Source organism: Ambystoma mexicanum, chromosome 1q, assembly GCF_040938575.1.
Source record: "Ambystoma mexicanum isolate Mex_15411 chromosome 1q, UKY_AmexF1_1, whole genome shotgun sequence".
NCBI lineage: Eukaryota > Metazoa > Chordata > Amphibia > Caudata > Ambystomatidae > Ambystoma > Ambystoma mexicanum.
In genome coordinates, this window is record NC_090922.1 from 997510103 (window position 1) to 997526971 (window position 16869).

Below are 16869 nucleotides of genomic sequence, written 5' to 3' on the forward strand. Positions count from 1 at the left end.
AAGCCCGCACGATGTCAGTAAAAGGACCCAAGGCCAGGAGTAAACAACCCACAATGGAGGTCTTTGCTAAGACACAACGGACCCCCACTGCTCCGGCACAATGAGCAACGGCAGCTTCAACGGACGGTACCTCTGAAGGAGAAAACACCTTGGTCCTGGCAGCAATAACAGAGCTGAGAACCTCATGGGCAACAACAATGGCGGACCTACGAACGGCCTTGGAGAATAAGATCGGCGCGGTTGGAATTGAAGTCACCCTGCTGCGACAAGATGTCAGGGCGCTGGCGGACAGAACAAGCAATTTTGATGGTGCTGTGAAGACCAACACAGACACCAGCACAAATAATGCGAAGGAGGTCCATATACTAACGTAACAGGTGGCTAATCTTGAAAACCGAGCAGAGGAGGCGGAAGGAACAACATCTGTGTGGTCGGTCTGCTGAAGGGAGAGGAAGACCAGGACCCCACGGACTATGTGGAGAACATGATCCTGCAAGAGATAGGAGCAGACAAGCTCTCGCAAGGATTTACGGTTGAACGATCACACCAGGCCCTGATGAGGAAACCGCGGCCCGGGGCCCCTCCCAGAGCGATCATCGCAAAGATTTTAAATTACAAAGACAGAGAAAAGATCTTGAAGTACTTCCGTAAAGGTGGAACAATAGAAAGGGCTTCTACCAACATCACAGCGTATCCCGACTACACCATGCTGGTACAGAGACAGAGATACAGCTATGTGGCGGTCAAGAGGAGACTGCGCACAGCAGGGATCAGGTATATGCTTTTGTACCCTGCGAAGCTAAAGGTCTTGCATAAAAGTAGAGCGTTCTTCTTTGACACCCCAGAGGAAGCGGCGGCATGGCTGGATTTGCAAGGTTGCCCAGAGCACAATGAGGAGAAAGATCATTGTGAACGTGACAAGTGAGCTGATGGTGCTGTGAATGCTGGGTGGATAAGGGGGTGGGGGGAAGGGGGCTGCGGGGGGGTGGAGTCCTAGTAAAAGATCGAGACAATTGAATCACACTATGATAATTTTCGGACTTGCTGATCCTGTTGGGACTACAATATAGAGAATTAAGTGCACAAGTTAAGTGAATAGCGGTAGGCGTAGTATGCTTGAAGTAAAGAACTAGTAGTAAGACAGCCACTAGGGCTTTTTTTTTTACCCTGCTGTGCCACGAGTACGGGTTAGTGCCAGAAAGGGCTAGATGCGGGGGTGCCCGAGATCCAGGGATGGAGCTGGGCAACAGTTGGGGAGGGGGTTGTTGGGTCAGGGAGGGCAGGGTTTGTTGTGTTTTTAGTTAAAGGGGGTTTAAGTTGGGAAACAAGCCCATATAGACAAGTTTTGGACCACATAAGAGAAAGGAGGAGTGGGACCATGTCATGAGGGACCTTAAAGTAATCACCTGGAACGCCAGGGGGCTCAATAGTTATTTGAAGAGGAATAAGGTTATGTTATACCTACGTAGACAGAAGATATATATATATAGCCCTGCTGCAAGAAACGCATCTGACGCGAGACAAGATGGAGATGATTGGGAAGAAATGGAAGGGGGCGGTTGCGGGATCGTCATATTCAGCGTATGCGAGGGGAGCGATTATTTGGGTGGCGCCACACGTCCCATTCCAGCAGCTACAGACGCTGGCTGAGATGGACGGGAGGATGGTCATAATGAGGGGACTGGTGGAAAACAAAGATATAAGCATTGTGAATACATATGCCCCGAACCAAACTACAGCGGCATATTTTAAGACGTTGTGTAACAACCTCAGCATGTGTGTGGAGAGTGCAGTGATCTGGGGGGGTGGGGTGGGGGGGGACTTCAACTGTGTATTAAACCCCGAGGTAGATGGGAAAATGAGTAAACCTGCCCCAGCTGCTAAAGCACTGCAAATACTGCTGAACGACTTTGGGTTTGAAGATGCATGGAGGGCACGACACCCCCAGGATAGGCAATACTCGCATTATTCTGCCCCGCAGCAGTTACATACAAGGTTAGACTATGTCTTTGTCACACCAGAAATACTAACAGAGATCACGCACGCTGAATATAAAAAGCGAGAGTCCTCTCGGACTACTCGCCTTTGATCCTTGGATGGCAATATCGCCCTCCGAGGGCGAGGATACCGACATGGCGCCTCAGAGCAGAAGCACTGAGAGACCCCCTCTTTAGGGAGGATATGAGAGAGGAAATCATTAACTATTTCGAGACAAATACTGGCAGTGTGGACTCGGCTGCCACATTGTTGGAGGCCTTCAAGGTTGTGATACAGAGGGTAGCTATAGCAAAATCCAAAGGACTGCAAGGGGGGATCCGAACTGATCTCCGGGAAGAGGAGGGGGATTTGGAAAGGGCACAAGAGGGAGGAAATAACACTAAAGAAAACTCTGAAATGATACTCAGGCTGCAGCAGAAATGTGCTGGGCACTGGGAGAGACTATGTAACCTCAACTACAAAAAATATATAGAGAGGAAGCACGCGGAAGTGGATAAACCAGGGAGGATTTTGGCATGGCTATACAAGAGTGAAACCCTGAGACCCACGATTAGAACGATAACAAGGGAAGATGGGAGGGTGGTTGACACTCAAGAGGGAGTTAACCAGGAATTTGCAGATTATTACGGGCGGCTATATGAAGATGAATGGGAGGTTAATCGCGCGACGATTGTAGAAACATTGGAGGACATAGGATTGCCACAGATTAGTGCTGAGGAAAGAGGAGCTGGATGAGCCGATCACTCTAGAGGAGTTAGAGGAGGTGGTGAGACATTTGCCCACTAGTAAGACCCCGGGGGCGGATGGACTCCCAAGTGAATTCTATAAAGCATTTAAAGGAGAAGTGCTTCCCCCCTCTGCTGGATATGTTGAATGAGGCGTATGAGCGGGGCAGACTGCCAGAGTCACTCAGAGAAGCGATTATAATACCGCTACCCAAACCTAATAAGCCCGGGCAAAGCTGTGGTTCATACAGACCCCTGTCAATGTTAAACCAAGACAGTAAAATACTGATGACTGTTTTGGCGAATAGACTGAGGAGGGTCATTGGCAAACTAATACATCTGGATCAGACAGGCTGTGTCCCTAATAGGAATAGATCTAATAATCTCAGAAGGCTCTATAGAGTCATTGAATATGGGAACGAGAATGACGGTGAACTGGCGATTGTGTCACTAGACTCAATAAAGGCCTTCGACTAGGTCAGATGGCCATGGCTGCTGGTGGCCCTGGCTGGCTATGGGATGGGTCCTGGATACTTGCAGTGGGCCAAAATGTTATATAGCGAACCGCTAGCCAGAGTCAAAACAGGAGCAGTGATATCGGAAAGGTGGCAACTCCGGAGGGGCACCAGACAAGGTTGCCCGTGGTCCCCCATGCTCTATATCTTGGCTCTGGAACTATTAGCGATCTACCTGAGGCAACAGTATGACGCGATAGGCATTGCGGTAGGGAGTGAACAACACCCGATATCCATATATGCAGACGATGTGCTGTTGTATCTGCGACACCCGGAGGTTATGGAAAGAAATGCAGGGATGTCAGGTATAGCAGTGAACCCTCAGAAGTCCAGCATGTTCCCACTAGGCGGATATAGAGGGATCCCCTTGAAACAACTGCCTGTGTTACAGATCCCATGGGTGGTTGGCACTTTTTGCTATCTAGGGATAGATATATACCACACGGTGGAAGAAGAGCATAGGTGCAACACTGAGGTAGCTATTAAGAAAATCGAAAACTGTATGAGGTTTTGGGTAAAGCTGCCTTTAGCAATGATGGGGCGTGTGGCGATGTTGAAGATGGTGGTCCTGCCTAGGCTACTACACTACTTTGGGAACATCCCGTATTGGATACCAAAGAAGTTCTTCACTAGATTGGACAGCATGTGTAGGGACTTCCTGTGGCACGGAACAGAGTGGCTCTCTAGAAGCTACAGAATTTATGAGAGAGGGGGTATCAAACTGCCTAATTATGAAGTCTACTATGTAGCAGGTCAGCGGCAATATGTGGCCAAATGGCTCTCTGACGAGAGCACCTCGGAATCCAGGCTGTTTGGCCAGGATTGCGCCCCATTTTATTTAAGAGAAGTTATGTGGCTGTCCAGGGCAGAGATGGCGGGGCGTCCCAAGATGATGGTGCTTGGGTGGAGGATGTGGCCTAGAGCCTGCCAAATGATGGAGAACCCGTCCCTGTGTTCCACGCAGGTACCACTGGTAGCACTAGCGGGAGGAGAGAAGCAATTACGGGTGATAATCAGAAACCATTGGGAACCGGTTGGGATAGCAACGTATGGCAAGAGGCGACCATAATAGATTTCGAGACGTTGAGGGAGGGAACCGGGCTGCATACAGGCCAGTATATCACGTACCATAGACTGGTGCAGAGAATTAAGAAAATCTGGCCTGAATTGGTACTAGAGGAAGAATCAGAGGCTACTATAGACTTGATATGACATAGCAGAGGGGGGGCACGAGATATCTAGAATATACAAGATGGTGATGTCCAAGGTGGGGAAGGAGGTAGTACAATTGAGACAAGAATAGGAAGGAGAAGTGGGAGCCCCGATGGACGATGGGATGTGGAAGCGAGCCCAGGGGTTTCACGGGAAGGTGTCGAGGAATGCTAGACTAAAGCAGATACAGCTGTATATCACGCATAGAGCGTACATGACACCCCAAAGGATATCTAGGTTTAAAAATGCAGGACAGCAAGCATGCCCCAAGTGTGAACAAGAGAATGTGGGCATGGTGCATATGTTTTGGTCATGCCCGGTTATTGAGCGCTTCTGGAGCGAAGTGGCACACAAGCTAGCAGAAAGAGGTATCAAGATCGTTGTGGATACTGTGTGGGCCTACTTGTTAGGGGGGTCCCGTAGGCCACAGAAACTTAAACATGTGAGTAAACTAAAGGACCTGGCATACGTACTTGCGAAGAGAAGGATTGCTATGGGATGGAAGACATGCCACAAACCGCGAGTGGAGGTATGGTGAAAGGACTTGCAGAAATGGGCGGAGGCAGAAACTATGGTATGGCAGGAAACTTGCAATGTAGGCGGGGAGGAGGAGACCAAGACCCTGATGGCATGGAAATCATTAATAGCAGAAACATTTGGGTCGAGGCCAGACCCAAGGGAACCCATGGAAGAAAGCACCCTGGCGCAAGACGCGGAACAGAGCATTAGAGGAAATGGGCTCGAAATGGAGGGTGGGTTATGGGAAGCAGTGAACAAAATCAAGCGATGTATAATTGAAATATTATTGTATGCACAGAAAGTGGTTTGTATTGTTTGTTAATAACTAATTAAAACATTTTTTTTAAATATATCCATCTTACATAAGGCATACATGGAAGGTAGGCCCTTCTATTTCAAACTATACACCAAAAAGAACAAGCCACCACACAAGCCAAGAATCTCAGGCCCGAGAAGGTTATCCTAATCAACCTTCCAGAAGACGTGATGTGATGAATCTACTGATATCATCATGGAGACCCTTGTATGCCGCCACCTCTGTGACCAGCGGAAGGAAGCCCCTACCTGATCTGGACCCTGGGTGCGGTATTATGTGGGAGGATCACATGAGGGGAGACTCATGCCAGGGGAAGTGATGAACTCTTCATGATTCTCCTGTTCCCCCTGAAGCACTGATGGCCTATTGTAAAATTGAACATACTGATGGAACTATTATGCAATCCGTTATGGTCTTCAAGGCCTATAATGCATGTGGTGCTGGGACAAGGAAGGGGCACTGCGAGGCAATAAAGATAGAAGGTCCCATTGAGCATAATGAGCGGTCTAGTTGTTGTAGTCTGAGGCACCTGAGCGGGACCTTTAAATCCCACAATGAGTTGCACCTGAAGGAAGATGTGGAAGCCGTAGCAGCGGCAATTCAAACCACAGAAAATGCCAAATGAAAACTGCCAGCTGGAGCCAACGTGGACAGAGGAGGCAGATGGCATTGCAGAGTTTGCGCATCAGAAAGCAGCATTGTGACCAGTGGGGGGAAAAGAAGCAACTCTGTCGCATGGGAGACAAACTCCCAATAAGACACAAACCACTCCGGTGCAGAAGTCAAAGCAGAGCCCACACGGAGCTGTCAGAGCTCTAACGAAGAGCCGCACAGACCGCTACACGAGCTGGCCGCAGAGGCAGCGGAACGCAGGAGGTGCGCTGCAGAAGCAACGGAGATGCCACAGACGAACACAGAGTTGGCCTGCTATACAAAAAGGTGACCCAGGGTGCTCCAAACAGGACATTGGGCCATAACCAATAGATTTGAATACTGAACATATAAAGCAAAGAGGCAGCACGGGTTCAATTACCCTTTCAAGGGACACCTATCTGGGGAAACCTGTAACCCGCATTGCCACCAGCCAAAAGGTTTTGATCAAGAAGATATATGAAGGCAACCTGGGCGCAATCCTTTTTTTTCGGGACACCAGTAAGGGGGAACCTGTAACCTACATTGTCAAGAACCCAGAGACTATAAAAAGAGGATACCAGTGTGCAGCCTTCCTCACAAGGGATACTGGTGGAGGGGCGGGTAGGGACTTTGGAACAGTTATTGTCACTGAAATGACTTGTAGGAGTTTATCTTCCTAGCAGGAGAGGGAACCAGGAAAGGGATCATTAGTAGTTAGTCCTGGCAGGCAAGTATATCAAGAAAGAAGAAGATAATTTTGAAGAACTGTTGTTGCAACAAAAAAAGGTGTGGAAATAGGTTATTACTCGTGTTATCATTTGACAAACTTACATCACCAAATGCAGTTATTGTGCTATCCTGACAAAAGTATTTAACTGCAGAACAAGTATTATTATGTGCTCATTGCCTTGAACTTTAAAGAAAACAGTTGCCTTGGTTTATGAACTTGTGTTTTGGGGGAGAGACATTTTGGATACGGTTTGGTTTTTGTACAGGAATTAGTGAAAGATATGCATCATTCAGTGGAAGGATGCAGTTAAAAGAAAAGACATTTTGTTTTGAACTGAATCAAACTTCGTTGACCCTGAACTTTGTCAAGGATATTCCTGAACTGATCCAGGGCAAGGGAGTTCAACCCTGGTCCCAAGGAGTGCTTGCTGAAATCTATAAGTTTGAATTTTTTCTGTTTTGTGTGGAACTAAAGATAGCCTGTTTCAATCCGGCACTTCACCTAAGTCAATGCCTAGCGTGTAATGCACAACTGACATCCTTATTTATTTGTGTCTAAAAGTTATTTTATTCTGAACGATGTACCACTTATATCATGCCCCTCTCTTGGAACCCCTCGGTCACACTGAACCAGGAATCGGGCTGGTTTGCAAAGTTAAAATATTTATTTATATATTCACAATATAATCACACTATTTTTAATGGGGATACAATAATCACCAATGGGGTGATGTCACACTAAGCAATCTCTTTAATCGCAAGGAGTAAGGATGAGCAAAAACAATGCAGCACAGAAATAATACTTTTGTGGGGGTGTGGTCAATCAAATAGCAATGTGGTTACTCTTTCCCCCTGCACACCCCTCAATCCCCCAATATGCAATGTAGAGAGATAGGAGGAGAGAGAACAGGTTTCAGGAATGCAGAATTCGAATAAATATATCAATCAAAATTTCCCCCCAGCAAACACAAGAGAGAAACAGAATTGATTGGCAAACGGTCAAAATGGTTTTAAAGTCGGCTTTGAATGGAATAGGAAAAATACTAAAAATAGTTTAAATCACTGAAATTGTTTAGATTCTAATGGGAGCTGCTTTATCTGGCTGCAGACAAACACGAGCAATGATTTGAGACTAAGAAGCAATGTTCAAACTGAAAATTGAGGTCGGATGCAATTGAAAGCTGTTTTACACATTATAGAAATTTCCTAAAACAAAATTGCGGTAAACTTTTCTGCGCACGGTAATCGCGATTGCGGGAAAACTATAGGGATTGCGGTTTTGGCTTCTCTGGAAAGCTTAGCTTTCTAGCATCAAATTTGAAGAAGTTATGGATGTTTTCGTGGAGGTCGTTTTTTTTTCAGATAGAGGCAAATTGGAAAACAGGGATGCGCTTTTAAAAGACAAACAGATGCACTAGGGGAGACTATGAAGAAGCAAATACTACACGACAGCACAGCCACCAGACCAGGACGCCTCTGGATCAGGTTTTTGCCTGCCGAGACGCTTGCCTTCTACAGATGAAATATATCAGCGCAAAGACCGGTTTAACACTACTAGTACAGAAGGAGATAATAGGGATGAGATCGAGAGTTCAGGCAGTTCAAAAATATTCGAACAATGCAGTTCTGAGTATAAAAGCGGATGGGTTTGGATAGGGAGGACTATGGACAGTAAAGAGGCTAGTGACAGTCCTATACCAAGGATACTCACTACATAGGTTAGAACAGAACCGTCAGGAATTCTTGTCTGTCAAGATCAGGGATTCTGGTCAGAAATTCTGCTGGGCACACCGGACTGGACAGGGTCGGAAATAGCTCTGGTTCACAGCACGGCACTACTGGGTTGGGTCTTTGGATTCTGGTGATAATTCTTAGTAGTAAAGCAGTTACAGCACAGCCCAGCTGTTCTTTGGTTCCCCTTAGAGGTCTGGGGTAAATTCTGGTTTCTGGAATTTTAAGGCCTAGCTGAGAATGGTTCAGCTATAGAAGTGGGCCTTTCTGCTTGCCAAGTTTCTGGAGTCTGGAGCAGGGAAGATGTCAAGTTCTCTTGCAAGGTGCTCCGAGAGCAATCGGTTGGTGGGTGAATCTGTGTGCCTTTCTAAGTCCTCAGCTTTCTCTATTTATGCGTTTGGTAAAGGGGTGTGTATGCTGTATTACCCTAAGAGCGCCCCCTAGGTTGGCTATAGGCTAGAGTCTCCCTTCTCCCTTGATTGAAGGAGAAGACAGGGTGTCAGAATGATGATGTGGGTTTATGAGTCAGAGAATCCTCTACTTGGCTTTTAAACATGAAATCTACTTTTCGTGTAATACATATTTACAATTTTGCAGACTTGATAACAATAACATATCTAGATCACCTATTTTGTGGAGCAAATGCTCTTCTAAGCCCCGTCATTGTAGGAACTTGTGCCAGCTTTTGACAGAATTCTGCCCTTTTTGACCGAACACAATATCTAGTTTATCAAACATGTTGTACAACTGTGCGCATTGTATCTGGGCATAAGCGTGTGAAGTTTCATGCTTTTGACATAATTACATTTGCTATAAAACCACAATTTCTACAGTTACGTCCCAGAACATAGCAGAGGGTTCTGGCTCCTCTTAAAATGTGCAGCAACAATTTAGGTTCAGAAGTCCGGGGTTTACATATTTGTTTACAATTGTACACAGTAAATTATCAGTCCTAGTCTTTTTAGAAATCTGCTTTTTGTCCATTGTGAATCAATAAATGTCTGTCCCCGCCTCCTTCTCCCTCTTGAAGCTCAGAAGCAATCTCTGCCCCCTTCCTTCGGGCAGAGGTCATTTACGATCTTTCCTGATTAGCATCTTCTTGCCTGGTAGGAAGTCCATTGTGCTCTTCCCAGAGCAGCCCAAGTGCCCCTCCCGTCTTAATCAACACATGAATGCGAGTTCCTGGTCTAGAGAGCAGAAGGGAGGAGCCTGGCCCTGTGGGGGAAGTTATTTGTGGTTTTGGCTTGAAATCAGGTTTACCTTAAATGTCATTTTGTTACATTTTTCTTTGTTTAAAATAAACTTGCAATTTTCAAACAAGCAACTAGAACACAGATTCCAGACTCTAAACTATGAAGTTTAAATAGTTACAACCTAGGTTACTCTTGATAACAGGTCACTTAGATTTTAGACATTAGATCTTAATGGTACAAGTTTACAGTCTTAATGCAGGCTTTTGAAAACAGCATTCAGGCAGCCGCTGGTACTGCGCCTACATTTTGACAGATCCCACAGGCAGGCAAACTGGCTGTGGATGTTTTTGGGCCAATTCCAGAATATTGCAATTTCACAATGATTTCTTGAATTTAGTAAAATGTGACACCCAACAAGAAGATTGGATGTTTGTGGGTGTTTTGGACCAGCATTCTGTATTTTCAGCAACCAAGAAAAGATTTAAATGCAAGATTTCGGATTTCTTTCAGCAAGCACTGCTTTTCATCTGTGCTCCATTTTTACATGTTGGGCAGCCCAATGAGATGTTTCTGGAGTGCGGTCTCCGTTCCACCACTGACAACGTGCATGGTAGATTTGGCAGCCATCTTTTTGTGCTTTGTAGAGTGCAAATTTCATAGGTTTTGGGCGCGCATCAGGGTTTTGCGGCCATTTTGATGATTCTGGCACCATCAGTACAAAGTGATGCCGCAGGGCAGAGCATAAGTGGGTTAATACATCCCACAAGCCAAACATTCCTTGTTCGTTTTTGTTGTATGTATTAGTGTGAGGGTCAGGAACTTATTTAACATTAGGTCTTCTTTCTTTAGTTTAGTTTGCCAGGTAGGGACATCCTTGTTAGGATACGGAAAGATTGGCATTTATCCCACCCCTTTTTATTTTAATAAATGACAAACTTTGAGAAAACTGTACCTTTGTGTCCATCTCACATTTCTGACCCCTCACAGTGACCAGGAGTAAGATCTACTGGATCAGAGAGTGCCTCACTCTCGTCTAGAAATATTTACCATTCAACATTAAGACAGAGGATAATTACCTGAAATTCCAAATACTGTTAAAGACTCACTTCTTCAGACATGTATACCACTCCTTTCCCCTGGATGTCCAACCTTTCAGGCAGGCCCACACTGAATGCCTCAAAGGGATGCTTTAAGATGTCTAGGGCCCAGTTGAGCACCTTCTGACTTGAGAGCTCCTGCTCTGCTCTTATGACAAAATGTTACACAGCTAGCCTCTGAGCCCTACTAGACATGGATGATTTGAGCTTTTTGCACGTATTCCCAGCTACTATGTTGCTTTTATCTTGAGCTTCTAATATCCCCTACATTTATAATGTGTTTTTTGCATATTTATTCCTCCATCTGTTTTGTATTTCTCTCACCCTCTCATGCCAATACCGGTCTAAATGCACCACAAACTGAATTACCTTTCATGGCCCTCCTATACTTTCTTTACTTACCCTCACCACCCCCTCTTGGGAGACATTGCAGTTGGCGCCATATAAAAAACAATAATAAATAGTACATATTCTGTTTCCAGATCTTGGAGTAGAACAGTATAGTGTGATATTTAGGATTTGGAGCACACAAATTAAAGTTGAAGGCTGTTGGCATACATTACCTTTCCTCCCAGTGTCAAGCTACCAAATTCTGCTAGCAACAGATACAGATGTTAACACACATGCGTACATATGCCAGAATTCAAATCTACCTCTGTACACATCCCCCATGGCTGGATTTCCTCTAATGCTCCTAGCTTGAGGGGATGGTGACCCACAGACAAAAAACTGTGGCATTGACAGCTTTTCCAGTCCTACCTATGAAACCACATACCCAGACTCATAGGGTAAGGTCTCTGGGGGCGGGCTTAAGTTGACAGACGGATGGCTACTGAATAGCTCTCACATTCAGCGATGGCAGGAGGAGGTGGTTAGCCATTTGAGACAGGAATGATTGTATTCCTTCTGCTATCACATCAGGTCATATAGATTTTAAGGAAAGCTACACGTTGAAAAACCAATGACAAGTGGTGAACCTTCTACTTCCATCATGAGACTGCTTTTTTTCTTTTTGCTAACTTCAGCCAAAGCTAAAAAGTCAACCTCTGCATGGGTAATGGACATCATCTGAATGGGCAATTAAGCAAATGCACATTTGTATTGAATGTTGCAGCTATATTCAGTGTGGTGAAGTGTCGCTGGTCACATAGAAAAACATCTCAACATAATTGACACATTGCCTACGTCCAGTCCAATGAAGACAGTACCTGAATGGCTGAGTGATACCAGGAAAGAGGGAGATCACAAGCTTGCAATGCCGCCGCCTTCAAAGAGAACTCAGGCTCACAAACTGTGAAATCGGACATGGTTGTTTATGCCATAGCCTCCTTATAGACAATCTTTATGCTACCAAGCATGGATTCATGGAAAACCTGTAAGGGAAATATACATTACATCAGATATCAGTTTTGCAAATATGTGTGTCTGGTTTTCTAATTCATAGCTGATCGCAGATAATATTAACAGTGACGGTTCATGAACATAGCTTACAACTAGCTTCATTTCATGAGGAACATCTTAAAATATGTGATGAATCTGATGGTGTCATCACTCCTTTCCCAGCGGTGGCCACTCCCCACGTGGTCGGGGGACAGCAGCCGCTACCTGATCCTGATTTAGCTATATGAGGGAGGATCACATGGGAGGAGGCAGCCCTCGGGAGGGTGTCACGACATCATCGGATGACACATGGTATCCCCCTTTGTTTCCGAGGATACCCCTGCCATTCCCCATGTCTTCTCTCACCCAACTAGGAAAGGTGCTAAAACACTTTCACAGACTCTGCATACAAGTCCTTAAAATCTGACCTACCTTTCAAGAACACTGAAAACATCTTTTCAGACTTTGCATGCAAGATATCAGAAACAGACTACGTTTACCCTAAAAGTACTGTGACTAAGAAGATGAGCGGAGTAATGATGATTATTGTAAGCCACGAGCATAAGCTGCACTCTATTTGTTGCAGGAGCAAGTCTGATGCCCTAAACCTGTAGACCAGCCGACAGGCAGACGCTGGCAGAGGAGCGAATGAGCAGAAACCGTGTGAGACAAAAGCGGAGAAACAGACGAGGTGAAAGGGAACATAACCCAGAGAGACCAGGACTGGCTTGCCGCGAGATATTCAACATACGCCAGCAAGAGACGGTGAGTCCACCTAAGGGAAGAGGGGACCCTGGGGAGTATTAGCAGCCATGCCAAAAACAAACCAATATGAATGAAGTATATGAAAGATCTAACAAGTGAACATTTCATAAAACAGAATAAGTGTAAGAGACTGTGAAGTTTGTGAGTGTATGCAGTACACTTGTAACAGAAGTCCTTGTAACATAAGTCTGACGTGTTTCGGCACCCTATGCCTTTTTCGTGTGCATTTTTCAAATCTGGGCATAGATTGTTTGATATCCTATATACAAGATAGCAAAAAAGAATAGAAAAAATTAAGACAATTTTTATAATATGTCAATAGAACAGATTCCCAGAAGTTCCCAAAAGCCAATATTCATATCAATCATATTATCAAACATATGACCCGAATGAATTAGCAATTTTTTTTCCAAGAAAACAAAAAAATCACAGGTTTGTTTCCACACAATAGCGATTAAAACAAATCGAGTGTAAATCCATTATCAAATAAAGTAAACATACCATCATGGCGCCCAGTTGGGGTGACCGGACATAAGAGAATGCCGTGGAGGAAGGAGGAAGGGAAGGGAAACATTGTGATAAAGCAGGAAAAATAATATAATATAGACATAAGCTCAAGTTAGGTTAATTTTCACTTGCTAGCTTGACTTAATTTACATCCGCCTTAAGATAGGGCTTACCTATCATCGGAGTGCAAACAGCTCACTGATGTCATGTTGTCGGAAAGAGTCCCATCAGACTCACAAGCGCTGCAAGCACTTAATCAATATAAAAGAAAACAATGGAAAATATATTATTTTCCTGCGTAATGCAGAGTTTAAATAATAAATCTAACATGTCAGTATTCGGGTTTCCACTATTCCTACTGTTCATTGTGGAGTAATCGATTAGTTTTTCTCCCTATAACATGCAACCTATTGGTGTTCCATTTTCGTTTTTTAGCCCACGTTTATAATATAAGGATAAACGTTATCGAAAAGGGGTTGACAAAAGTCAAAAAAGTATTCCTTGATACATACATAGCTCATATTGCACATGTATTTGTGTGTGCGTTCGTAAAATGATTGTCGTCACAAAACATAGCGGCATGTGGAAGCCTGCCTGTTTTCTGCGGACCTTCTTTCAATTGGAAGGCTTACAGGGTGGGCTTTAAAAATCTGGTTTATGCTTCAAGCGTCGGATTCTGCGACGAGCCCTCTCGGGCAGCCATGAAGTGTTTATGTAATGTTGCCTAGGCAGCTGGAATGTCCTTCTTCCATTTCCGTCTCGATACGGCTGTCGGCCATATTTTGGGAATGATGACTCTTCAAGAGTCTATAATACATTAAGTCACAGGCTATCCTTTTAAGTCTAAACGTATAAGTTACCCAAAAAGTATTCCTTGTTATTTTGAATTCAAAAGGAGAACGACAACCCACGGGTGCATGGGTGAAAAGATTTTTTGAAAATGCTAATATAGTCATACTGACAATGCCACATGTAATTGGGAAGCCATGCTCCCAGAGTTAAATGGGAAATGTATTTTTACCCCATGGGGGAGTCCAATGTATCCCATTGCAATTCGTATAGCGAGTTCTAAATAGATTTTCTAAATCCACTATGCGTTTCATAAATTACATAATTTGGGAATTGCTCAAACTAGATCCTCACATGGGACCATTTATCCAGGACTATCCATCTTTAGTTTACAGAAGGGCAAGAACTTTGAAAAGGAGCCTTAGTCCTTCATTATTACCCGATGACACAAAAGAAACATCAGGTACCTGGCTTCAAGAATCTCGACCAGGTTTCAGGAAATGTGGAACGTGCTCCATGTGAAAATTAACCTAACTTGAGCTTATGTCGATTATATCTTTTTTTCTGCTTTATCACAATGTTTCCCTTCCCTTCCTCCTTCCTCCACGGCATTCTCTCATATCCGGTCACCTCAACTGGGCGCCATGATGGTATGTTTAATTTATTTTATAATGGATTTACACTATTTGTTTTAATCGCTATTGTGTGGAAACAAACCTGTGATTTTTTGTTTTCTTGGAAAAAAATTGCTAATTCATTCGGGTCACATGTTTGATAATATGATTGATATGAATATTGGCTTTTGGGAAATTCTGGGAATCTGTTCTATTGACATATTATAAAAATTGTCTTAACATTTTTTCTATTAATTTTTTGCTATCTTGTATGTAGTATATCAAACAATTTATGCCCAGATTTGAAAAAGTCACACATAGGGTGCCGAAACACGTGTCATCCTTTTGGGCGATCAATAAATAAATATATGATGAACTAAGAAAAACTGGTGTTGGTTGATACTGAACTCCCTGTGGCGCAGTAATAGAGGAGTGCAGAACCATTTTTTCGCTTACTACAAACGGAGTAAGGGAACACTGTCTTCGTTCTCTGCACGCATCAGTGCGACACTGTAACACTATTATGTTGCATGAAGTCGCGGAGGTCCAAGAGTGACTATACAAAAAAGTTCCCCAAGTCACATTATCTTGTAACATAAGTCCTAGCAGGATAGTATACCAGGCTGATTCAAAATAAGAGAATATATATGAGAAGATTGTAAGTGTGTGCAGAGCCAACAAGAGACAACCCCTGGCAGGAGAGTATACCAGGCAGATGCCAGTTGCAAAGGTGTTCATGTGAGAAAGCCCTGACAGGAAAGCACACCAGGCAGAATTGAGTTGAACAGTCTATAAAATACAGAATCCAAGGAATACATGTATTAATACGGATGGTTTATAGTGATTTTTTCTAATGGCATTTTTGGAATGCCATTATGTCGAAAAATTTTGCTGAACATTTTTTTTCGAATCTCTTTATTTTTTAAATGGGCAGTCCCCTGTTTTTTTTTTGACAAAAAAACTATAAACTAATAAATACATTCGAAGACAAACAAAAGAAAAAATAGGCAAAATGTTTAACAATCGTATTTTGAAAAAAATGTGTTTTCGATAAAATAACTGGATACCAATAAGGATACATTAGTACTAGCAAAAGGCTAGAGAAACATATTAAATAGACAAGACCACCTGGCACAAGAGTACACCTGGTATCCTAACAGAATACAAACCATCAGCCAAGTTGTTTTGTATACCAGTTTTGTTGCTGATCAAGAGAAAGCTAAGGAACTGATATTGAACATATGTACACCACTCAAGGCCAAAGACATTACCCTTTTCACCTTAGAGTTAATTTTGTTAGAACGTGATGGCCAGATAGGACTTTGTACATGGGACCGTTTTGCTTTGGCCATTTTGACATTGACGGAGCCCTAGTTTTGATTTTAGGCAGGGAAACACCTCTTAGAGCAGGGACAGAGGCACTTCCCAACCCTCTTTTATTTTAATAAAAGTCTTTGACCAAAACCATTAATCCCCTGTGTACGAGTCTCATTACTGGCTCCTCACAACTAGCATTAGGTTTTTGGTTACTGCCCCAGGATTCTTGGACATGAAGTTTCAGTTCTCCAATAATGCAGTACTGTTGGCCAAAATCTGGACTGGAAGAAGCAGACCCTTTCAGGACCTGGGGGCACTTGGCATCTGTCTTGATATGGGCAAAATCTTCCTCGGGGCCAGCCCTTTGAGAGCAAAAAATACCCAATTCAGCCCAAAATACAGGTTCTATTGTGCTGAGCAGTGATCTCATGCTAGTGACAAATGACACCTTCAATCAGTTTTAGTATTTATTCTAAACAGTGAATTTCATATACATTTGGGATTCAAGTTAGAGAAGATTACAAAGCACAAAACTTAGAGAAATGCAAAATATAGAGAAACATAGAACTTAGATAAACATAGAGAAACATAGAGAAACACAGTCTTACGCCCCTTCAATCAGCACTGGGAGACCCTGGCCCTCATAAGCTAGCTGTAACAAGCCCCGCTCAGAGGACAGCGCTGCCGGGTGTCGTCAGAGCTCCAATTCCGGGCACTTGATCTTGCTCGAACCAAGTCCACAGGACGATCTCCCACCCGAGTCATGTGAGCATGCATATTTTATAATCTCGTGCTGCCCGTCCATGACGCACAGTTCCAGAACTTTCCC

At 43.9% G+C, this 16869-nt stretch overlaps 1 protein-coding gene across 2 annotated transcripts in view; it reads right to left on the reverse strand.

The window, feature by feature from the left end:
• Window positions 1–16869, reverse strand: part of MIGA1 (mitoguardin 1) — a 1504768-nt gene that overhangs the window by 1405366 nt on the left and 82533 nt on the right. For both annotated transcript variants that reach the window (XM_069641662.1, XM_069641663.1), the window contains exon 2: window positions 11877–12041. In XM_069641662.1, the coding sequence (XP_069497763.1) occupies window positions 11877–11975 (99 nt within the window). In that variant the 5' untranslated portion in view covers window positions 11976–12041. The remainder of the gene's footprint in view (window positions 1–11876; window positions 12042–16869) is intronic.